At 43.1% G+C, this 26,248-nt stretch overlaps 1 protein-coding gene across 1 annotated transcript in view; it reads left to right on the forward strand.

The window, feature by feature from the left end:
* Positions 1-20,190, forward strand: part of Polr3D (RNA polymerase III subunit C53) — a 182,547-nt gene extending 162,357 nt beyond the window's left edge. The window contains exons 5-6 of the mRNA XM_068394116.1: positions 19,606-19,782; positions 19,964-20,190. Coding sequence (XP_068250217.1) covers positions 19,606-19,782; positions 19,964-20,089 — 303 coding nt within the window. The 3' untranslated portion in view covers positions 20,090-20,190. The remainder of the gene's footprint in view (positions 1-19,605; positions 19,783-19,963) is intronic.
* Positions 20,191-26,248: the final 6,058 nt, after the last annotated feature.

The following is a 26,248-nucleotide window of genomic DNA, read 5'->3' on the forward strand; positions in this document are numbered from 1 at the left end:
CTGAAGTCTAAAGTTCTACGAAGATAGATCTTTAGACACTTTACAGGGCATAGAGAGACATCTTCCTTCAGAGGGCAGATTCTCCAGGGACCCCATCTTTTAGTGGGTAACTCGTTCTTAGCGAGAAAGGTTGGATCAGGAAAGAGATTCAGTTCTCCCGCTTCTGTGAACTGAATATGGCCCTCATTTCTTGATAGGGCTACTATTTTACTAACTCTAGCCCCAGAGGCTATAGCGAACAGGAAAATAACCTTGTGGGTTAGATCCTTGAGGGAACAATCTTCATTGTTCACAGATGAGGCATAATGTAGAACCTTGTCCAAAGACCATGAGATGGGCTTCGGAGGTGCTGCAGGCCTAAGCCTTGCGCATGCCTTCGGAATCTTATTAAAGATTTCATTCGCCAGATCCACTTGAAAGGCATATAGGAGAGGTCTACTCAAGGCTGACTTGCACGTAGTTATCGTGTTAGCTGCCAGACCTTGATTATGAAGGTGGACAAAGAAGGACAGACAGAAGTTCATTGAAATTTCTTTCGGTCCTTTTGCTTATACAAAAGCAACCCACTTTTTCCAAGATGACTCATATTGTCTTCTAGTTGACTTAGACTTGTATTTTACTAAGAATTCTATATTGCCTTCTGAGATCCCAAATCTTTTCCTAACCGCTGGGGCGAGAAAATCATGAAATGAAGGATTTGGGTTCTCTGTAATGAATCAAAGGCAATTAACTTCTGAACCCTCTGAGATAGTGCTGGGTTTAGTACGAGGGCCAGCCTCAGCCTCAGTTCCTTCACTAGAGGGAACCAGTTGCTCTTGGGCTATTTGGGAGCCATCAGAGCTGCCCCTCCCTGGAAGGATCTCAGCATGTTGAGGACCTTCAGCAGGAGATTGGATGGAAGGAACAGGAATTCCTGAATTCATCCCTTCCATACTAGAGACGTGGTGTCTGTTATCTCCTCTAGAGGATCCTCGTATGGGGCTACATATCGAGGTAGTTTCTTGATGACGCTCGTCACAAAGAGGTCGATCTGCACCTCGGGGACTTGTTCCCATCCGGGAGAGAATGGGTCTGCGTCTGTGGACCATTCTAACTCTATCGGCTTGAGCCTGAGTAGAGCATCCACTGTCACATTGCGGATCGATTGTACATGAGCTGCTGATAGGTGCCATCCCTTTAGGTAAGGGATGGCTAACATCACCTAGACTATAAGGGACGATCTCAAGCCTTGTCGGTTCAGACGTCTCATTATCGCTTCGATGTCCCAGATCAGCCTGAGGAGGCCTGATCTGCATTAAGAGTTTCCCCAACCTCAACAAGACTACCATGGCCTTGGGTAGAGATGACAAATTCCCTTGGATTTTCCTCTGATGGGAGTGAACACCCCATTCTTCCGACGAGGCATCCATGCGGATGATCTTCGATAGTCGAGGTAGTTGCAAGGGCCCGGTCCTCAATAGGCTTTTGGCCTTTGACCATTGGTTGGGAAGCGATCAAGGAAAGACCGATGTCGGGCATTTTAGATCTCTTCGAGTGTTTGATGCATATCTTTTCCAGACTCTTACCGCATCTTTCAGCTGTGCTCTTAGCACTGGGTCTGTCAGTACTGTGAACTGGAGAGAGTTCAGGACTTTCCTATTAGCGTCTTGAATTCCTGACTGATTACCGTAGTCTCTTGACCGACCCTGCGATCTCCTTTTACATCCCTAAGGGAAAGGAGAGTCAGTGTGACCTCAGTTTCCGATGGTTTTTTAGCCATTGAAGCCTTTGAGTTGGAGAGAATCGAGACTTCTTGAAGCTGATTTTGCATCCCAGATGTTCCAGAAACTGGTTTACTTCTTTGGATGCTCGTAGAGCAGCCACTTCGGGTGCTGCCCATGCCAGCCTTTCGTCCAGGTACTTTGTTACCTGAACCGTTTCTAGGCATAGTTATTGCATGACTGCGTCCACCAATTTTGTGCAGATACTTAGGACTGTGTTTAGTCCAGCGAGTCTGGCTCTTAGGACATACACTATCCTCTGTAACTTGAATCCTAGAAGCTGCCAATAGGCACCTGTCAGGTCTATCAAGACTGTGAATGCCCCTTTCTGAAATAGGGTCCTTATATTCAGAAGGATTAACATCCTGAACTTGCTGTTTCTTTTGAACTTGTTGAGTGGCAACAAGTCCAGAATGACTCTATGACTCTGAGTTTTCTTGAGTCCTTCATGTGAACCCAAACAGCCTTCCCTGAAATTCGATGGACTACTTTCCTTACCACCTTTATGCTCTAGAGCTCTAAGGTATACTATTCTAGAGTGTAGGAAGAGTTGAGGAAATGATGGTGGAAGCATGTCTATTTTCTATCCTAGTCCAAATTGATGAGGCCTTGGCCCCAATTATCGAAGGTCCAACGATCCTGATGGAACCTCCCTCCTACCAGAAGTGTCTTTTTGCTTCAACTGATCAGAAGGTTTACCTCCTCGACCGCCTGCCTGAGGGGGACCCACATCTGTGAAAGACTTTCTCTTTGAAGAGATGTCCCACCTCTGGAGAAGGCTCGTATTTTTCGTGGTGGCTTTCTCAATCACCTCTTTGACTACCTTGTTTGGAAAGAGGTCTTTACCCCAGATGTTGGAAGATATCAGCTTCCTGGGTTCATATTTCACTGTCGCGGCAGCGAACACAAACTCCCTACAGGCTCTCCTAGCCTTCATAAAGGCATATAGATCTTTTACTAAGGTGGCCATATGCATTTTGGCCAAGACCATGAGCATGTCTAGGGTACTTTGATGGGCTGAACATAACTCTATGCAGTTCTGTAGGGATAAGGAGGCTGCAAGTCTCTCCTTTGTCTCTTGTACCTTGCACAAAAGAAACTCAGAAAGTTTAGGGAGATTCTCACTAAACTGTCGTCCAGCGACGTCCGCGTCTAGTTTCCCTACTGAAAAGGTTAAGTGGACTTCCTTCCAATCCTTCTCCTGCATGGGTAAGGCTAGTGACAGAGGCTTGCACTCCTCAAGTGCAGGACATGGTTTGCCTGCCTCCACTGCCTTGGCAACAAATTTAAATGCCTTCCACGTATATAGGGGAATGTTATTGAAGCAGGAGCAAGAAAGGTAGGGTGTCTCTTACTTAGTGCGAACACTTTCGACACCGAGTAACCCGCCTTTCTCAGGCCACTTGACAAGATAGCCTGTGCCTTATCATGGTTGAGAATCATGACTTCCTTCGGTTCCGTTTCTTTTCCTGACGTTGGTTCATGCTTCAGTCGAATGAAGCAATTAGGGAAAGCGTTAAAGCTTGGCCAAAACTGGATTTCGTCTTAAGGAACAGTCCCCATCTTCTCCGAGATGTAGAGTTTGCCGTCTAAAATCGGTTTTGGAGCATGTCAGGAGGTCTTGGTCTCTGGGTCGCTTGTATGACCCTTGGGGAGCGACAAGTGGAGCTTCACAGAGCTCTATCTTGAGTTTTGCTTCCTCCTTTTCGCCTTGTTTGCGAAAGTTTTCCCTTAGACTCATAATATGGGCCAGTAATTGGTCCATTCTGTCTAATAGAAGGGTAGAAGATGAAGATGTCGAGGTTAACGGCTCCAGAGCCGGCACAGACGGAGGCAATTCCGACACGACATTGTCAACTTCTTCCCGTGGTACCTTCCTGCCCTCCGTCCCGAAGGATATCTGGATGCAGGGAGGTGCGAATCGTGTCTGGGGCACCACTATTTCCCTACTTGCTTTCGGGAATAGTAAGCTACACATCCTATCGTTAGGTAGGTATGGTCCCGGAGAGATCTTCTGGAACCCTCTTACCCAATTGCGTATTTTCTTGCGTGCCGCATCCCCAGACTCCATTGACTTGGCATTGACAAAACCTTCAGACACTAATGTCCGACAGATATTGCAAACTTGGGGGTCCCAATATTGCAGGGATTCGGAAATAATATTGCAGGGGGACATGAAACTTGCATGCATTATGACCGTAAAAGTACTTAATCCTAATATTGCTGAAGACTGCAACACATTTCATCTGGGGTTCCTCCTGTAAAGAAAGGAAAGCAGAATGAGTATACAATTGATTATCTCACCTTATAAGCAATATGTAATAGTCATCTTTTAATTATTATGGCTTAGGATAGTAAGCTAGAAAGGGATAGTGGGAGACACATACTTGTGTATCCCTTGCAAGCAATTGCTGTTACCTCCCCTCAGTATTAAATATAAAGAGTTTCTTTTATCAAGGCAACTCGAACGAAAGGGTTCTAACCCCTAGGGGTAGAAAAAGTGTACATTGCCACTGCCCCTTCTAATTATTTAATACTGTGGGGTAAGGATAACTGATTTCTAATCAGAGTATTGAAGGAATTCTATTCTTTCAATATAAGTTTGGTCTCGACAGAAGCTTGCACAAGGGTACCCAAGATATGATGATAGAAATTAACTACAGTACTGTATAATCATACTAAAGTTTTCTGTTTGCAGTATATACTATATTGCAAAATACTGGCTACTGTATAATTATATATTGTAGTTCAGCCAGTGTGCTGCCGGTGTGGCTAGCATCTGGCGGCGCGGTCCAGCTAGTATGACGCCGACTGGACTAGGAAATATAAAAGACTAATATTTGTGTATCCTATCAAGCCCATTTGCTGTGGCCTTCCCTTCCAATATTAAAACCATAGAGTTTCCTGATCAAGGAAGTTCAAAGATAAGGGTTCTAACCTTAAAGGATAGAAAGTTTACTACCATCGGCCCTTTAATTTATTTGATATTGTAAGGTAAAACGTAAACTGATTTCTAATCAGAATATTGAAGAAATTCTATTCTTTCAATATAGGATTGGTCTCAGCAAACACCTGGGCAAGGATACCCAAGATATGTTGGAAAATAACTACTAGTATAATATTTACAATAGTTTTCTATCTGCAGTATATATTATGCTGCAAATATACTGACTACTGTATATACATATGCTGTAATCTAGCCGGCATATAGGTGGCATAGCTAGTCCCTGCCGGCACAGGAAGGCCAGCATGCTAGCTGAAAGAGAGAGAGAAAGCATGGAGTGAAGGACTGCCTTATTACTGTGTATGTATACACTAAATAAGGATGTAAATATATAATTTACTGCCTTTCCCCAGAAAGAAGGTTCAAATAGAAGGGGAGAAATGCATCATTCAGGCTTCCATCCAGCCACCAGTAACATCGCCGGCAAAGTCCAGCCGGCACATGGCCGGCAGGCTAGCTCCCGGCAGCACTGGTACAGTCGGCATGCCGCTGGCTGAGTCAGTACCTGTCGGCGCTGGTTCGGCCGGCGGTATAGTACCAGCAACAGTACTTGTGGCCGGCAGTCCAAGGGAGGACTGAAGAACCTTGGTGACAGAAGAGACTTCCCTCCAACAGCCATCATGGCTGCCGGCAGCTGCCATAGCCGCCAGCAGCCGTCATGGCTGCCGGCAGTTGACTTGGCCGCCGGCAGTTGTCATGGCCGCCGACAGCTATCATGGCCACCGCCAGCCACCATGGCCGCCGCCAGCTGCCATGGCCGCCACCAGCCGTCATGGTCGCCGGCAGTTGTCCTAGCTGCCGGTAGTCAGACAACAGCTGTTATGTAGGAGTCCGGCCGGCCCCCCAACCCACCGGCAATCGGCGACTTTGTAGGACGACGGCCCAAAGAGTTCGGTGGCAAGGCCATCACTAAAGGACTGAGGGGGGAGGGAAAAGGGTCCTGTATGAGGTGTGGAAGGAGCCGGGAAGGTTGCCGGTCCTACCACACCCCTAAGAAACTCTGTTTCAGTATCGGCGCCATCCTAGGTGGCAGGAGAATTTCTATTCTCCACCCTAGGGTCTGCCAATACAGTTAAGGGGACGGCGGCAGTGCCGCCTCCTCTCAACAAGGGAGAAACAGAGTTCCAGTGCCGGCGCCATCCTAGGCGGCATAAGAATGTCTATTCTTCAGCCTAGGGTCTTCGAGCACAGGACTAGTCTTCTAGACCGTAGAGAGAAGGTGGCGGCATCATACAACCACTTCAAGTGCGGCCTAGGGAGGGCTAGCCTCCTATGCCGGCGGGCTAGCCGGCAGGGGAATGACTATTCACCCTGCCGGCTGGCTGCCAGCAAAGACCAAATACTCTGAGGTTCTGACCGAAACCCAAAGCCTGCTATCTGCCAGCCAAGGGAAGAGACAGAAAACACTAGTCCAGTCAAACCTGAGTGTCTACTCGAAGGCAAGACTACCTAGGGTTGTAGCCTAAGGCTACACTCAGGGGGAAGGAGAGATTACCCTTAAATCTCCACTGGAGACGAGTATCGGTTTATATAATTCTAGGAGATATATATCTCCGCCTGAATTGATAAAACGATACACGACGGTAAACGGGGAAATGTCTGAAAGTATACTACATCGCCTAGGTTTAGCTAGCTAGGCAAGACGAGATCTCAGTTACCTAAATCACCTAAACTCTAACGTATACGATCGACATAGAAAAAGGAAAATTATGCATACCATAAATATCTTTACAAGTATAAAATGCCTAAATAGCTTTCATAATTAAATATTTAATACTATTTCAATCGGGAATGTCGTTCTAACTAAATGACACATGCTTAATGAACGACAGCGCCTCCGGTAACAGGCCTAGCTCCTAAGCACAATGAATTACTCTAATTTCACTGCGAAACAGGAGCTAAAATATATACATTGTAAAGAATCATTTCTCAACTTCCAGAGGCGAAAGAAGCTGGAGATTGCATAATAATCATCGCAGAATCGATCGAAAAAGCTAGATCAACAGGGAACACCACCATGCGAATTTGCTACAAAATTAGGAAATGTCCGCCATCTTGATACTCTATAGTAGTATGGGAAATAGGGTAACCTTGACAACGGCTCCCCTTCCAAAATTGCTACTCTTCCCCCTCGAAGCGAAAACGCTATTCGGGGTGAAGATCGCTATGTGTCGTATCAAGATATACATCCCCTGATTATGCGATATCCTTAAGAGAATGTTAAGGATATTCGCGCCAGGAGTCAGAATCCTGGAGACCTAAAGGTAAATTCTCTGGGAATATCACTGTAGTTCATATATCCCTTGGAAGCTACTATTAGGAACCTTCCATCAGGACGACATGGCTTGAGCCCAAAAAATAGATTTATACTATTCTCAGTCTATGGTATATACCAAATTTTTTCTCTAATTTATAATATTCCTTGCCAATGGTATATGCTAAATTTATACTATTCTCAGTCAGTGGTATACACAAAATTTTTTCTCCAATTGATACTATTCCTTCCCAGTGGTATACTGTACACCTAAATTTATACTTTTCTCACCCAGTGGTATACATCAAATTCTTTCTCAAATTTATATTTTTGGGCTCAGGCCATGTCGTCCTGATGGAAGGTTCCTTCAAGTAGCTTCCTAGGGTATATGTAACTACAGTGATATTCCCAGAGAATTTACCTTAAGGTCTCCAGAATTTTAACTCCTGGCGTGAATATCCCTGAAGTTCCCCTAAAGATTCCCTTTAAAGATATCCCATAATATCAGAGGATGTATTCTTGACACGCCACATAGCAATCTTCACCCCGAATAGCGTTTACACTTCGAGGGGGAAAGTGGCAAAAAAACGAAGGGGAGCCGTTAATAAAGTACCCTTCCTCCGTTACTATTTGAGTATCTAGATAGCGCCATCGTCCCCGCCATGTTTATTCCTTTATCTGTATCAATCTCGCTCGGTAATTTTCCTGGTTGCTCTCTCGTTATTGGATTATTTTGGATTTATCATGCAATCTCCAGCTTCTTCTGCCACTGGAAAGTTGAGTATTTGATCTTTACATCGTATAAATTCTCGCTCTTGCCTCACTGTGAAATTAAATCAAATTAAATTAACTTATGGAAGAGCTGTTGCCTGAACCGGAGGCATCATGGGCGCTGTCGTTCGTAACGCATGAGTTATTTAGTTAGCCAGAACGACTTTCCCGGTTTAAATAGCATAAATAATAATAGCTATTTAGTGTTCATTGCTAGGAGTTATTTATATTATGCCGATAGCATTTGTAATAGCTTCGGCGATTTCGGTAACCGAACCTTGCTTACACTAGGCTTCCTAGCCTAGGCGTTTCAGTTTACTCTCATGCATGATATTATGGACATTCCTAGTGTTATTAAATTTTAAATGAAGCTATTTAGGCAATTTATACATGCAAGATATATTTATTGGATAATAATTTCCTCTTCTAAGATAGTATACGAGAGAGTTTAGGTGATTTAGGTAGTCGATTCTTGCTGCCACTGGGCTACTAGCCTAGTGGCTTTAGTATACTTTCATACATGTTCCCCGGTTACCGTCGCGTATCAATTTATCAATTCAGGCGGAGATAGAAATCTCCTAAAATTATTATATAAAGCGATACTCGTCTCCAGTGGAGATTTAAGGGTAATCCCTCCTTCCCTCTGAGTGTAGCCTTAGGCTACAACCCCAGTTGGTCGTGCCTCGAGTTATCATTCAGGCAGGACTAGGCTAGGGTTTTCTGTCCCCTCCCTTAGCCGCAGATGGCAGGTTTTGGGTTTTGGTGAGAGCCTCAGAGTAGATAGTCTTGTGCCGGCAGGGTGAATAGTCATTCCCCTGTCGGTTTACGCTGCCGGCATAGGAGGCTAGACCTCCCTAGACCACACCTGAAGGGCTTATATGATATTGCCACCTTCTCCCTGTGGTCTAGTAGACTAGTCCTGTGCTAGCAGACCCTAGGCTGAAGAATAGATATTCTTCTGCCGCCTAGGATGGCGCCGGCACTGGAACTCTGTTTTTCTCTTGTTTAGGGGTGGCGGCAAGATAGCTGCTGGTCCCTTATTGTATTGGCAGACCCTAAGGTGGAGAATAGATGTTCTCCTGCCGCCTAGGATGGCGCCGATACTGGAACACAGTTTCTTTAAGGTATGGTAGGACTGGCAACTCTGCCGGTTCCTTCCACACCTCATACAGGACCCTTTTTCCTCCCCACCTCTGTCCTTTAGTGATGGCCTAGCCATCGCAACCCTTTGGCCGTCGTCCTACAATCTCACCGCTTGCCGCCAGGTTGTAGGGCCGGCTCAGGCCTTTGCTTGCAGTGGCTTAGTCGCTCAGCTTTCCCTTATTGATGCGAGGCTCCGAGAGAGCTGGGCCGGCTGCCGACCCCTTTACTGTAGTGTTCTTCAGTCCTCTCTTGGACTGCCTTTCACAAACCTGTGGCCGGCAGAGACCGGCAATGGTTGTGGATGGATGGAAGCAGGAAAAATATATTCTCCCCTTTTATTTGAACCCTCATTCTGGAGGAAGGCAGTAAGGCAGAGCTCATACGTCATTCTTCACTCCTTGCTTCCTCTCTCTCTAGTGCCGCCGGGTACTAACCTAACCGGCAGCTGCCGGCCACTACCCTAGCTGGCAAAGTGCTGGCTGGACTTGTGCGCCGGCAGCCACGAGCCGCCGGCACAACTGACTTGGCCGGCAAGGCCTGGCCGGGTTCAGACGCTGAAGAAATTGTCCCCTCGCCATTCAGTCCACATAAGACTGATTCTAGACAGCGAGGTGATAATGAGATGTTTGAATCGTCAAGGTTCAAGATCACTTCAAATCAACCAAGTGATGTTAGTCATCTTCCGCTTGGCGGAAAAGAAGAGACGACACTTATCAGCAGTTCACCTTCAAGGGTTCCGCAATGTGACGGCGGACACACTATCCAGGCTCACACCGATAGAGTCAGAATGGTCCCTAGACGCAGGATCATTCTCCTTCATCTTACGTCAAGTCCCAGAACTGCAGATCGACCTCTTCGCGACGAGTGACAACAAGAAGCTACCTTGTTATGTGGCCCCATACCAGGATCCTCTAGCGGAAGCGGTGGACGCCATGTCCCTTGACTGGAGCAGATGGACCAGGATTTACTTGTTCCCTCCAACCAACTTTCTGTTGAAGGTCCTCAACAAGTTGAGATCCTTTCAGGGAACAGCAGCTTTAGTGGCTCCCAAGTGGCCGATGAGCAATTGGTTCCCTCTAGTATTACCGGCGTCAATGACCTCAGGTGTCAGGATGCCTGAAAACTTTAAATCAATCAATCAATCCCTCTAGTATTGAAATTGCAGCTGAGGCTGGTCCCTCTGTCGGACCCAGTTCTGACTCAACAAGTACAGAAGTCGACTGTCTTCGCTTCATCATGGAAAACCCAAAACCTTCATCTCATGATTTTCTCTCCTTAGCAGTTAAGAAAAAGTTTGGGATCTCGAGAGACAGTATAGACTTCTTAGAAGAATATAAGTCTAAATCTACCAGAAGACAATATGAGTTGTCTTGGAAGAAGTGGGTTGCTTTTGTCAAGGCAGGAAAACCAAAAGAGATCTCAACAGATTTCTGTTTATCCTTTTTCATTCACCTTCATGAACAGGGTTTAGTAGCCAACACGATAACGTGTAAATCTGCCTTGGCTAGACCTTTGCTTTATGCCCTCCAAGTAGACTTTTCCAATGAAATCTTTAACAAGATCCCTAAGGCTTGTGCTAGACTTAGGCCTGCCGCACCTCCGAGGCCCATCTCATGGTCCTTGGATAAGGTTCTACATTTTGCATCAACAGTGAACAGTGAGGACTGGTCTCTGAAAGATTTGACTCAAAAAATTATATTCTTGTTTGCTCTAGCCTCGAGGGCCAGTTAGTGAAATAGTGGCCCTTTCTTGGGATGAGGGCCATATTCAGTTCACAGAAGGGGGAGAACTGAATCTTTTTCCTGACCCAACGTTTCTCGCCAAGAATGAGCTACCTACCAAAAGGTGGGGTCCCAGGAGATTCTGCCCTCTGAAGGAGATGTCTTGCTGTGTCCAGTAGAATGCCTAAAGGTCTATCTTCATAGAACTTAAGACTTCAGGGGAGGACAGCTCTTTAAAGGAGAAACATCGGGTTCAAACTTGTCCCTAAAACAACTAAGGGTGAAGATCACCTACTTCATTCGCAGAGCGGATCTTGACAGTACACCCGCAGGTCACGATCCTGGAAAGATTGCTTCGTCATTGAATTTTTTCCAATACATGGATTTTGAGCGTCTTCGCTCATATACTGGATGGAAGTCATCCAGAGTGTTTTTCAAACACTACGTGAAGCAAGTGCAAGAGTTAAAAAGGTATGTGGTGGCGGCAGGTAGTGTACTAAAACCTGTCGCTTAGTGCTGCGAGGAACAGTGAATTGATTGGGATTGTCATGCATAGGGTGAGCGTGTTGACACCTTACAGTGCAACATGTAAAGTGAAGTGTCACCAGGGTGACACTGTGGACTGTTCCAGCTACTAAAGGTGAAGAAACATAAAGGTAACACTTGTGCCATGTGTTTTTTAACACAGTGTGAAAAGAGTCATTCACAGAAATGTATATTAGAAAATTTATTAAATTTTCAGTTTGGTGGCATTATCTATCGTTTCCTTTCAGGTGAAACAAGTATTTCTGAGCTTGACTATTTTTATGTTTCCTGTTATTCACTAGCATTTTGTGTGTTACTATAAAATGTATGTTGAATTATAAATTTTTTTTTTTGACTACCAATAGAAAATTGATTGGTATTTGCGTCTTATTTCGCCCCAAATTTAAATAAATAAAGATTTGTACGAGCATTATTTATTTGTTCCCCTTTTATCTGCATATTAACATGAGAACAACTGTAATAACTTTGTTCTTGCATGTATACAAACCTTTTCTGTGTATGCATACCTTGTTTCTACATGGATACAAACTTGTCTGGTTTTGCATACAGTTAACCCTTTATGCCTTGGATGCTATAGTGGCTTATATAAACCTTTGTTCGTATTGGGAATACAAACTTCGACTGATTTGGTATACAATGAGACTGTATGCTTTTTGTTGCTAGGTTTGTTCGTATGGAATATGCAAACCTCGAGACTTTTCCTGAGTCTGGTATGACTCTTCCCTGCAGATAGTGGTTGCAAATGACGAGAAATCAGATGAAGCCCAGGTAATATCTGGTGTGCCCCAAGGTACGGTATTAGCTGCACTGCTATTTGTTATTATGATCTCAGACATAGACTGTGATGTTGAAAACTCCGTAGTGAGAAGTTTCGCCGATGACACAAGAATAAGTAGAGAAATTACTTGTGATGAAGATAGGAACTCACTACAAAGAGATCTAAACAAAATATATGAATGGGCGGAGATAAATAGGATGGTATTTAACTCCGATAAATTCGAATCAATAAATTATGGAAACAGAGAAGGAATGGTGTATGCATACAAGGGACCTAATAATGAGACAATCACAAACAAGGAAGCAATTAAAGACCTTGGTGTAATTTTAAATAGGAATATGTTATGCAACGACCAAATAGCAACACTGTTGGCTAAATGTAAAGCAAAAATGGGAATGTTATTCAGACACTTTAAAACAAGAAAAGCTGAACACATGATTATGCTTTACAAAACTTATGTGCGTAGTACACTCGAGTACTGCAATGTGATATGGTACCCACACTACCAAAAGGATATTGCGCAAATAGAGAGTGTACAAAGGTCCTATACTGCTAGAATAGAAGAAGTTAAGGACCTTGATTACTGGGAAAGACTGCAATTTTTAAAACTATACAGTCTAGAAAGGAGAAGAGAACGCTACATGATAATACAAGCATGGAAGCAAATAGAAGGAATTGCTGAAAACATCATGGAGCTTAAAGTATCAGAAAGAGCAAGCCGAGGTAGATTAATAGTGCCAAAAAGCATTCCAGGTAAACTGAGAAAGGCGCACAGGACATTAATCCACTACGCACCAGCATCGATAATGCAGCGACTATTTAATGTGCTGCCAGCTCATCTAAGAAACATATCAGGAGTGAGCGTAGATGCGTTTAAAAATCAGCTCGATAAATACCTAAGATGCATCCCAGACCATCCAAGACTGGAAGATGCAAAATACACCGGAAGATGTATTAGCAACTCTCTGGTGGATATACGAGGTGCCTCACACTGAGGGACCTGGGGGAACCCAAACAAAAAATAAGGAAATAAGGAAATAAGGGGCAGGAAGTACTAACATAGTTCATGATTAGAAGTAATGACGCATAACGGTAACGTCATATGTCTCTAAGGTCTGAGCGACCAAGGAAATATTGTCTTGAGGTCAAGGCACAATTGGAAATCCACAGATACATTAATGCTCTGGTAACCCTCCATCAGGACAACATGGCCTGAGCCCATAAAACTGATTTTGAGCGAAGCGAAAAATCTATTTTTTGGTGAGATAGCCATGTCGTCCTGATGGACCCGCCCTCCGTTTTATGGAAAGGCCTTGGCAGGATCCCTCCTGAAACTACAGTATCTGTAGCACCTTGCTTAACGCTACAAGGAATAAACATGGCGGAGATGATGGCGCCATCTAGATACTCAAATAGTAACGGAGGAAGGGTACCTTATTAACGGCTCTCCTTCATTTTTTTGCCACTTTCCCCCTCGAAGTGTAAACTCTATTCGGGGGTGAAGATTGCTATGTGGCGTGTCAAGAATACGTCCTCTGATATTATGCGATATCCTTAAAGGGAAACTTTAGGGATATTCGCATCAGGAGTTAGAATTCTGGAGACTTTAAGGTAAATTCTCTGGGAATATCACTGTAGTCAAATATACCCTAGGAAGCTACTTAAAGGAACCATCCATCAGGATGACATGGTTATCTCACCCAAAAATAGATTTTTCGCTTTGCTCAAAATCCGTTTATTCATTGCCAGTAGTATACACTAAATTCATAGTATTCTTAACTAGTGGTATAGACCAAATTTTGTCTCCAATTTGTACTATTCTTATTTCGAATCTATCCTTTGTTTCAAAAGTGCTTCAATACGTAATTCTTGAACAACTAGTCAGTCACTTAAAAGTAATAGAAGCTTTGCCTGACAACCAATCTGCTTACAGAAAACTATACCCTACGGAGACAGCTATCTGGTCTGTTGTAAATGATATGCTGGAAATGATGGATGAAAATAAATGTGGTATTTTAATATTACTCGATCTTAGTGCTGCCTTTGACACAGTTGCACATAAACTGCTGCTAAATTATCTACGGTACATTGGCGCTGAAGATCAAGCTTTCGAATACCTAAAAGACTACTTGGTTGGTAGATATTACTGTGTGCAAATTGGAAACTCTTATTCATCGTATGAACCTTTAAACAGAGGGGTACCCCAGGGAAGTGTACTTGGTCCAATGTTATTCTGCATCTATACTATTGGTTTATTGAAAATACTAGAAAATACACACAATTTTACCTCTCCATAAATGATATACAGTAGATGACACTACTGGAACTCTTAACCGAATCCTTGATAGTGTTAGAGAATGGATGATAAACAACTACTGCAACTCCATCTATTAGAATTTACCAAAAGTCCAACTTAAAAAATTACAAAACATAATAAACAGAGGAGCATGACTGATAAAAGATGTCTCACTTAGAGAAAGGATCACCCCTATACTAATTGATTTACACTGGCTGTTGATTGAAGATTAAAGCAAGAATTGAATTTAAAATATGTACAATAATCCACCAATTTATCAGAACCAGTCGTCCAAAATACTTAGAGAATTGCTACAAATTGCACAGCTAATAAATCGTTTCGACACAAGAATAGTTACAGATGGTTTCAAAACTTTTGGAATCTGGATATATGTCTATTGTAGTCTCTAGAGCCTTTAGATTTGCAGCCCCAAGACTATACAGTAAGCTCCCACAAGAAATCTGAATGATTGAAGACATTAAGGCTTTCAAGAGGAAACTGAAGACTTTCTTATTTCGTGAATCGTATGACAGTGACGATTTAACAGTAAATGAGCAATACGTGATATGAAATGTTGAATAATCAGAACGAACAAGATATAACGACAGTGGAGGTCCTGTAGAGAGTGGGGTTCCCCTGCTGTATGGGACCGGAAAAGCAGCCGTCAAAGTAAAGTGTTATACACTAAATTTATATTATTTTCAGCTAGTGGTATACCAAATATTTTCTCCAATTTCTATTTTTCCTTGCCAATGAAATACACTAAATTTATACTATTCTCAGCCAGTGGTATACACCAAAATTTTTTCCAGTTTACAGTATATTATTCCTTGCCAATGGTAAACACTAAATTTATACAGTACTATTCTCAGCCAGTGGTATACACCAAATTTTTCTCCAACTTACAATATTCCTTGTCAGTGGTATATGCTAAATTTATACTATTCTCAGCCAGTGGTATACACCATATTGTTTTCTCTTTTCATCTTTACACACAGACTGGCTTTTATTCATCCCGTTGTAGCGGGATGTATACAAAACACAACCCCCACACCCTTGATCACTCTTACTTCCAAAATATCCCACAACACAAACTTTCCCCTTACTTTACTTTAAACTAGACTCTTGGACAGAAGTAGTTGAGTATGAAAGTGTAAAGAAGAGGATAATTGAACAGGTAAAACGTATGAAAGGTAGTGTTAGGTATAAGCGAAAAAATGATTTTGATGAAGCAAGAATGAAGGTGGGTGAAGCAATCTCGATGTATGTATGTCGGTTAGAAACATTGGCTAGAAAGAAGTATGGGGACGAAGGAATAAATGAAAATAAGGAACTAATGAAGAAGTTTTTGGGTACAGTACCAGAGAGTGTGTGTGAGTTTATTAATTTGAAACGGAAGGAGAAAATGAGGTGGACTAGAGAGAGATTGACTTGGGATGATATTTTAGAGATAGTTGAGGATTACGAGTTGGATAGGTGTATGAAAGAAAGTAAATCTGTGAGTGTAAGAACTGGAATGGAGGAATGTGTGCCAGAATTTGGTAGTTTTAGAGATGCTGTTATGAGAGGGCCAATGAGGGCAGCTGATAGTGTAGTAGATAGAAGTGTTAGGGTGAGTAATGTAGGAATACCCATGCCGAGAAATGACGGGTTTAGACAGGGAAATCAAGTTTGGAGAGATAGAAGTGCTAGTACGCAGCAAGTTAGGTTAGGTAGTGGTATCCGTGAAGAGAGGTGTTATAGGTGTGGGAAGGTAGGACATAAAAAGAACGAGTGTAGATGGGCATTAGGAGCATGTTTCGGGTGTGGAGAGACAGGGCATCGTATTAGCGACTGTAAGAAAGAGAAAGTGGTTAAGTGTTATTGGTGTGGTATGACTGGACACATAGCGAGTGGATGCCGTAATAATCGTATGAATGTAATTTGTGGTAATTGTGGTAAGGATGGTCATTATGCTAGAATGTGCAAGGAGCCGCGGGGTAAGTGTACTGAATGTGGTGCAGATGGGCATGTAGCTAGGGTTTGTAGAAAGAAGGGGTCAAGTCAGCCAGGATGTTCGGGAAACTAATTAATCAGAGGGTTCAGCTGGGTGAGTCCTCGTGTGTGTGGGGAGTGAATGTGATGCATGTTCGTGAGGGTTTATTGCATGAAGATGTGATGGGAGAAAGAGCACATGATTGCATGAGTGTGAAAATGATTTTTAATGGTGTAGAGTTGGTTGGTTTGATTGATACTGGTTGCGGTGTCAATTTAATGTTTAGGAATGCATATGATAAGGTAAAAGAGGTTTGTGAATTTAAAGGATGTAAGGGTGAAGTAAAAGGTATTGGTAATTTGCGTATGCCTGTGCAAGGAAAGTTGCGGGAAAATGTTATTATTGGGGGGCTGATGATGGAGGATAATGATTTTTACGTGGTTGAGGGAGCGAATGAGAAATATGACGTACTGCTTGGGTATAAATTTCTGAAAAAATGTGGTATGATTGTACATCCAAGTGTGAATATGATTGAAATAAAGGTTAAAGGTAATATTTGTGGGGAATTTTATTTAAAGGAAGACGGCAGAGTGAGTACGAAGGTGTGGAAGGGAGTGCCGTTGGTAGCAAAGGAAAGTGTAAAGTTATCGGGTAAGAAAGGTGAGGTTATTAGTGTAAAAGTTGCATGGCCGAGCAGTCTGGGAATTTCAAATAGTGACGAGGATGAATATGTAGTGGAAGGTATGGAAGCAGGTAATTTGGTGAAAACGAGTGCGTATATATATGATGGTGTTATGAATATGCAGGAACCCAAGGTGTATGTAAGGTTGTTGCCGTGTGTTAGGAGGAAGAGAGTACGTGGTATACGTGAGGGCGATTGCATGGGATGTATGTATACACTGATCAATGTAGAGGATGGAAGATATGTTAAGGCGAGACAGGTAATGGCTGGTAAGATAAAGAACGATGACGATTGGGATTACGATACGTTGAAAGGAAGAATTAAGTTAGATGAGAGTATAAGTGAGGTCGAAAGGGAACGATTGCTTAAGATGTTATGGGATAAGCGGAGAGTTATGAGTCTCGGTGACGATGATTGTGGGGGATCAGACCTGCCAGAATTTAAAATAGTTCTCAGTGATGATACCCCCATATATCAGCGTCCCAGGCATTTTTCTCCGCCTATTGCCAAGGAGATAGAGGAGCAGTGTCAGGAATTAGAGCGTATGGGTGTAATAGAAAGGAGTGAGAGTGCCTGGAATAGCCCTATTGTCCCTGTTCGGGCGCCAAATTTATGTAGCGGGATGTATACAAAACACAACCCCCACACCCTTGATCACTCTTACTTCCAAAATATCCCACAACACAAACTTTCCCCTTACTTTACTTTAAACTAGACTCTTGGACAGAAGGAAAATGAAAACAAAACATAGCCTTAAAACTATATTAACGCAACCAAAAACAGAACACATATCATTAAACTGACTTAACACTAGAACAAATCACTTATCACCAAACCATCCACCATATGCCATAAACCAGGAACAATCACAATTTATCATAAATTCAATAGACAAAAAAAACACACAAAATTCGCTGTATATATCGGTGCGTGATGGCACCAAGAACTCGCCAACAATCGAAAAAACAATATCCTTTTAATATACCCAACACCGTCAGTCCACGCACAGTACCAAAAGCACACTTAAGACTAAATAAATTACTTAATACTAAACACCAATCATATTCTGCAACAAAAAAAATTAATGCCAAACCAAGAGAACCTCTTGGTTCACACGCAACAGTCCTTAAGCAAGTTGTAGCCTACTGGCACTGGCCAACACTATCGTACGGCCAATTCGACCATGCAATCTTATGTGGTGGTCGTCTTTATCAATTGTCGTGAGAGAAATCCGTATTTTATAGCCGGGTCATCAACGTTCAAAAATTCTGTATTTCAGCAGTCTATTCCTATATTCATTGTCCGGTCCGGGTCGTCATCATCAAGCTATTCATATACAATCTAATACACACGGCTGGCAAACACCACCTTCCAGGCCAAACTAAAACTCCAAGGAGTATAAAGGAATCCAAAGGAGGAATTACGGCCTGCAATAAAAAAGAAAAAAACGCTTACGAAAACTCCTAACTAAACTATCGCACTATAATCAAAGATAAACAATAAACTTTCTATCATTCACGAACGCGCCTAACAAAAATGAATAAAAACAGTACTTACTCAGAATATAAAAACACTAAACAGCCGGCTTCCGAAGAACAAAAAAATGCAGAACCGACTCCTTCTATCGTCCAAGATCCAATGCTTTCGCCCAAGACATTCATCACCGCCTATCCTAGCTAAAAAATGTAAACAAACAACCTCAAATATACCAACAATCTTTCCAACTTCAAACAATCATTCGCTAATTATCCTTGTTCTTCGGCGCGCACCGCGGACACACAAAACACGCACACACAAACGCACATACACACATACTCTCTCGCGCACGCGCGATCTAACAAAACTAAAGCAAATGAAATTCTCTCTCTCTCTCTCTGACAAAACTAAAGCAAATAAACACTTTCTTTCTTTCTCTCTCTCTCTCTCTCTCTCTCTCTCTCTCTCTCTCTCTCTCTCTCTCTCTCTCTCTCTCTCTCTCTCACACAAAACTAACCAAATAAACACTTTCTCTTGCGGTTTGACAAAACTTAAGTAAATAAACACACTCACACTCTCTCTCTCTCTCTCTCTCTCTCTCTCTCTCTCTCTCTCTCTCTCTCTCTCTCATTAATGACAAAGCTAAAGCAAATAAAATGTCTCGATTTAACAATACTAAAACAACTCTCTCTCTCTCTCTCTCTCTCTCTCTCTCTCTCTCTCTCTCTCTCTCTCTCTCTCTCTCTCTCTCGATTTGGCAAAACAAAAATAGATTAAAATAAAATTAATCCTCCACACCGTACCGATAGTAGTCGGGCATTACCATTTTACCAAGGAACAAGTTACTTAACAGATGTTCTTATCTTGACATTCATATAATATTCTACTAATTTTTGTAATTTATATTTTTGCAACGCACCGTAATCTTCTTAACCACGCTTATGATGTGCATATAAAGTCTTTTTTGCTTTCCATATGACTATTATGGAACTTATACTACATGTGGTTGTTTTGCAGAGGTCACATGGTGTTGACCATCTGATTTAAGTTTTTCTATTTTCATGTATTTTATTGTAGTTTGTTTACTTTTCCTCTTTTCACACATTGATATTTAGATTATAAATAATAAAAATCTGGAACTTAGCTGAATTCCAGATATATAAATATATGATAATTCTCTATAAATATGAATATTTCAGGCCTCCGATGACGAAGACGAAGTTGACAAAAAGTTCAAGACTGATTATTGTACATTGAACACACTGCAAGAGGGTGCAATTGCTACCTGTAAGATTTATAAGTCAGGCAAGACTGAAATTTGGTTTGGGGAACATAAGTTAACTGTCAGCAAAGGGACGCAGGTGGGGTTTTTACAGGCAAGTTACTCGAGGATCTTTTAAAATTCTTTGCTGATGGTTATTGTAACATATAATGGCATTAAGGAACCATACATTGACTATCTAGTTAATTTTAGTAAAAACCATTATGTTTGCTTAAATAGATAGATGGTGTTTTATTCTAAGAACAATATAAACTTATGTCTCTACCCTTTTTCAGGATGTTGTGAGTGTTGATCTAGATGAAGAAAACAAAACTGGTGCCATGACAGTGTTAGGCCATATTGGTCATCGTTTAGTTTGCTCACCAGATCTAGAAACTCTAGTCAAACAGAAGAAAAGTTAGCACAGGCTTAATACTAGCTTCTGTTATTTTTTTATATGTAAGGGTTAAATCTTAATTCAGTTATATTTTATTGCATTTGTTTTATAATAATTAAAGCTTAAGTGGAAATTTTATTATCCCATTCAATATTACCTAAGTCTAGCTCAAAAAATTGGGTTGTATTTTTTATACTAATGTATATTAAGCATATAACCACTTACTAAGTGGCAACATGTATTCTTAGAACTACCTGTCAGCACAAGTTTGACCAAGGTGGTTATATGGTATCTAGTATCTGAATGATGTTATGTGATAAATTTGGAAGTAATTTGTATTTTTCCTAGCAATATAAACCTGGAGCTCTTTACTGAGGAGTATTATTTCAGCGAAAGCTGAAACCAGCCGATAAACTTTTTGTCAGGGTGTAACAACCCACCGCTAGTTAGCGGAGGTGGGGATAGTGGGGTAGGTTAACCCTCCTGCTCACACCAGTACTAGCGACTAACCGTCACTTTTGTAATTGCGGCAGGACTTTCAGGGGATTTGTGTTGGCGGGTCAGTATGTGTAAAGAGATCCAGGTTTGTATTGCTAGGAAAAGTACAAATTACTTCCAAATTTGTCATTTGTTCCTGTACAAAATATAAACCTTCCACTCTTTACTGTGCAGACACCTTTAGGTGGGTGGAAGTCCAAACCAACTGGCTGGCAATTGTCCCGGGACGGCCTCTGTGTAGTGATACCTTGAGGGATCCTGCACCACATTATCCTCGCAGGATACCGGCCTGGGCAATCATTGCTGGAGAATAAGGAATTAATCTGTTGGAGCATACATTGTAGCTTTTCGGGCCATGCCCTCTACTAATATATATTTCTTCCCGCCTCCTCCTGACAGGAGGACGGAGACATAATACATATATACATGTGTATGAGGTTATCCAAAGAGCGTGAAACTCACCCACAGAAGAATGAGGTCAGCTGTGCAGGGTTCCCTGAATTCTGCACTCCAGGAGGGTAAGATGAAGTAGGAAGTGGCCAGTCACTGCCACATTCATCCTAGACTTATTTTGCGGGTAACCTCCTCCCTCGAACCTCTGATACTTGTCCCACAAGGGAGCTGAGATGTTGGGATCACATTATGAGCAACCACCACAGGACCTATTGAGAATGGGTCTAGGCTCCTGTGGATTATGTCGTGCAGGTAGCAGGAGGTGAACATTGTTTGATGTTTCCACCTGCCTGCTTGCAGTACTTGCTGAACAGAAAAATTCTTTGGAATGCCAGGAAAGTATTACACCCCTGACATCATGGGCACGGGGACGTCTACCGTGCCCTTTCTATTACTCGTCTGATCCAAGAGGAGATTGAGTTCTTCGTGATTCTCCTCTTGGTCTTCTCCATGCTGACGAACAGCTTGATGATCTGAGGTCAAGTTCTTCTTATCCTTATGAGATATAAACTTATCGTACTTCTAGGGCATAGTTACAGTCGATATCAGTAGCGTCTGTTACCAATCGGAGACTCCGAATCCGAAAGGCCCCGAATCTAGGATTTGCTGTGGACGAATTTTGGGTCTGTAACAAACTCGGTGGCAAAACCGAGTATCACTTGCCACCCATCCCCCTGAGTGGGTGATGTCAAATGGAAGACCTTGTAGCTCGCTGGCTCTTCCTGCAGAAGTCATGACCAAAAGAAAACTATCTTTAAGGCCAAGTCTTTATCTAGGCTTGACTTAGAGGCTAATAAGGGGCTTTTTCCATGAACGTAAGACCCTGACAACATTCCAAGGAGGTGATCTAACTTTTGACTGAGGGCAGGAATGCTCGAAGTTCTGTATGAGGAGTGACAATTCTGTCAAGGAGGAAATGTTAACTCAATTCAGTTCGAAGACAATGTTCAAGGCTGAACGAAAGCCTTTCCCCACCGACACTGAGTGAGTTTTCCTACCCCTGAGGAACAGTAAAAAACTCCGCTACTACTGGAATACCGGCACCGAGTGGAGAGATACCCCGTCCATAACCTCCACCACAAAAGATGGATCACTTCGCCTGATTCACCACAGACGACGACTCCCGTAGGTATCTTGCCATGCGCCTAGCAACCGGCTTCTAAAACCCTCTCTTGCGAGTAGTTGCTGGATAGCCTCCAGGTGTGAAGACATAGCGATGGTATCGCTTGGTGAAAAATCTTCACATGTGGTTGTCTGAGTAGCTAGGGAAGTGGAGGGAGTTCTCTCGGTGCCTCTATGAGCAGATGTAGAAGGTTCGGAAACCATTCTGCATGCTGCCACAGCAGAGCTACAAGTGTCAATGCTAGATCTGCATTGCTCTTACCCTGTTCAATAACCTTACTAAGCAGGAGGAAGCGAATGGGACGGGACGTCCATTTTGTCCCACAGGTGTTGAAAAGCGTCCTGCAAGAACACTTGTGGTACCGGTACTGGTAAGAAGTACGTCGACAGTTCCGGTTTAGGGAGGTCGTGGATAGGTCGATTGCCCATTTGGAGCCAACTATCTGATTACTCCTGCTCAGATTGTTTGCCAGCACGTTCTTCTTGCGTGGGATGAAGATTGCTGTGAAGGCTACCAAATTCCCTTCTGTCCACCCGAGGATTTTCACAGCTAGCAGGCATAGGTGGGACACTACTGTAGTGTTGATGCTCATCAGCACTACATAATGCCCTGAAAGGAGTCAATGGAAGTACTTGAGGGTCATGCAAGCTGTCCTCATTTCCCAAAGGTAATGTGCCATCGCCTTTTGGATTCGGACCATAGTCCAGATGCTCTCAGGTGTAACAGATGATCCCCCCCCCCCTTCTTTTAATGCATCTAAGAAGACCAAAAAATCCAGGGGAAGAGATTGGTGTCTAGCACCCACCAACTCAGGTCTCTCTTCTGTTTGGGTTCCACTGGTACTAGGGCACTCAAGGACAGCATATAGAGCCAGCCGTTAGGCACTAACTTTGAGGAATTTTAGATGCCCAAGCCATTTTGCCACTCGGGAGAAAGCTCTGCCAGTACTTGATCCCCTGACAGAAAGGCCTTACCTAGTATGGTCTTGTCCAAAAGTGGAACAGTCTGTGAAGGGGAGGCTACCTGCCATCCCTCCTCATAAGGGCGAGCGTTGGCAAGGAGAGGGTTAGTAAGGTGCGCTGGCTTGGGCACCTCTTCCAGTTTGTCCTGCTGGGAGCGCATACTTGCGAGGTGAGAGCTGTTAAAACAGAGCCTTTCAGCTCTTAGATGTAATTGCTATCTGTGTGCAATTGCGAGGGGTGAGTCCATGTTTGTGAGGCAAAACTGGTAGAGCGCGCTCCTTCCAGTTTGCCCAACCGCAAGATGAGAATTGGAATTGCACATTGGTTTGTGCACTTTTCCCAGTTCTCATGGGCAAATGATCTACCCCTGCGTGCCTTTCTCAGCTCGGCCTGGTACCGTGATGTAGGACTTACCTTTATACCGGACGGTGCTTCTTGTGTTTGCAGTTCTTGTTTTAAAGACTCGCCCAAGAGAGCATTCTGTGTAGCAGAAGTGAAGTGCCTCTCTTAGTCAGGCTGACTAGCTTGTCCGCCCACCTTACTCGGTGAATTTGTGCACAATACCGTGCAAGATTGCCTTGCGAAACAAGTGTATGTTAATGCCTGAGTAAGATGGACCAGTGTATTTTCCTACAAACTGTCTCCCACAGCAGCCTGGTGAGTGGCGTTATGCACTCCTCCAGGAGGCGGCATTCGCTCATATCAGGCTATTAAGACTGCGGGAGACAGGTTGTACTAGCACCTGTGAGGAAAAATTCCTCCCCATCATCGATGGGAAGGGCTCTGTGCTACTTGGTCAACCAATACCCAGTAGGATGTCAACAATATCTCGGGATTGCCTCTATTGCTCCCCCCCCCCCCCCAAATGTTAGCAAGTTCCATCGATTGGAACAAGCGGCCTAGACCTTCCAGCGCAAAGTCAATCCTCCTCGGTTCCTCGTGAGGGGTCTAGAGATTGCATAGAAAGTAACATCTCAAGTTCATGTCATGAAGTGCAACAGTTTGCACACACCTGGTATGAGGGGGGTTATTAACTCACACTGCCACCAACGCAATGGGAGTTGGCCGAGTAAGTACGATAAAATTGGTAAACCAGGGTAGCCAGTACTCCTTAGAGGAAGATGTTATTTACAGTGAGCCCTCGCTACTTCGCGGTTCGACCATCGCGGATTCACCACTTCGCGGATTTTTTTCATAACCCATATATATAAACATATCGCGGATTTTCCGGAAATTTCGAAAATACCGCGATATATGAAGACCCCAAATACGATATTCCGTTACCTGTAATTCCATTAATACTGCAATTAGTAATATCTGCTTTTACTGATGGTTCATTGCATTACATATGACATATAATTCAGTACAGAAAGAAATAAAACACGAAAAGAGAATGTGATCATACGATAATTCAGTACTGTATACAGTACGTAGTAAAATTAAATCGAACATGAAACGCAAATCAGATGCAGTCATACCATATTAGAATGGTGTAAGGCTGCTGATGGCTACTACTGTACTACAAATGTAATGGATGTGCATCTTTTCCATGAATCTTTTGTATGTATACGTACGTAGTACTGCATCCAATAATATTCTTTGTTGCAAAAATCACATCTTGAATAAGCGTACGAGAGAGAGAGAGAGAGAGAGAGAGATGAGAGAGAGAGAGAGAGAGAGAGAGAGAGAGAGAGAGAGAGAGAGAGAGAGAGAGAGATTGACACACACAGAATGAGAAATGAAACAAAAACAGTGATGAGAGAGAGAGGAGAGAGAGAGAGAGAGAGAGAGAGAGAGAGAGAGAGAGAGAGAGAGAGAGAGACAGAGAGAGAGAGAGAGAGACAGAGAGAGAGAGAGAGACAGAGAGAGAGAGAGAGATATCCAATAAAACACACAATAGGACAAGAAACAAAAACAGTGATGAGAGAGAGAGAGAGACATATCCTACAACAAAACAAGCGTAAAATAGCGTACGTAAAGCTGTACTGTATACGTAGGGTACCTTGTACTTTGAATTGGTAACTACTACGTAGCATATAAGACGGATTGTGATTGGTTCAAGCGCTGATAGATGACGAATCAGAACCCAAGTTTTGTAATCTAGCCTGTGATTGGAGTTTTGACCGCTTCTCCAACCCGCAGCATCTTTACGCGGCCACTTTGTTTGCCGCTCTCTCGCCGTGTAGATGCTGCTACGTTATTGTGAACTTTAATCTGTGCTGTGCGTGACTGTTTTAAGTTGAACTTTTTGTTGAACTTTCTGTTTAACCCCTACTGTACAATGGCTCCCAAGCGTTCTGCTTCTGCTAAGGCTGGTAGTGAGCCTAAACGCCACCGAAAGATGATGACGATTGCTGAGGTGACGCTCCTCGATATGTTAAAAGAAGGCAGAAGTTACGCGGCCGCAGCCCGCCATTTTGGAGTGAACGAATCCACCGTTCGCTACATCAAGAAGGACGAGGCGAACATTAGAAAGACGGCTACCATCACCATTACCACGCGTAATAAACCGATCGTACGCATGGAAGGTGCTTTAGCAGTGTGGATTGCTGACTGCCGGAAGAAGAACATAGCCTTGGATACGAACACCATCCGAACCAAGGCTTTGAGCTTGTATCAGAATTTTGCGGCAAAGGAACCTCAAGACGACGATGGCGACCATGCTGAAGAAGATGATGATGTAGATGAACCTCAACCAGGGACATCCACTGATTCCCAGCCTCAGAAACAACGTTTTTCCGCCAGCAAAGGATGGTTCGCGAAGTTTCAGAAACGCTTCGGCCTGAAAAGCGTTTCCCTGCATGGCGAGGCTGCTTCCGCTGACACTGCTGCTGCTGAAACTTACGCGAACGAGACTTTCAAGAACATTATCGCTGAAGGTGGATACAAGCCGGAACAAGTGTTTAATATGGATGAGACCGGCTTGTTTTGGAAGAGAATGCCGTCGCGAACTTTCTTGTTCAAAGAAGAAGCCAAAGCCTCAGGCTTTAAAGCGTTCAAAGATCGCGTAACCCTCGTGATGTGTGGCAATGCTGCTGGATTTTTGCTAAAGCCGGGGCTTATTTACAAGTCGAAAAAACCCTCGCGCTTTGAAAAATAAAAATAAGAATCTCCTTCCTGTGTACTGGATGCATAATCAAAAAGCATG

Source organism: Palaemon carinicauda, chromosome 19 (genome assembly GCF_036898095.1).
Source record: "Palaemon carinicauda isolate YSFRI2023 chromosome 19, ASM3689809v2, whole genome shotgun sequence".
NCBI lineage: Eukaryota > Metazoa > Arthropoda > Malacostraca > Decapoda > Palaemonidae > Palaemon > Palaemon carinicauda.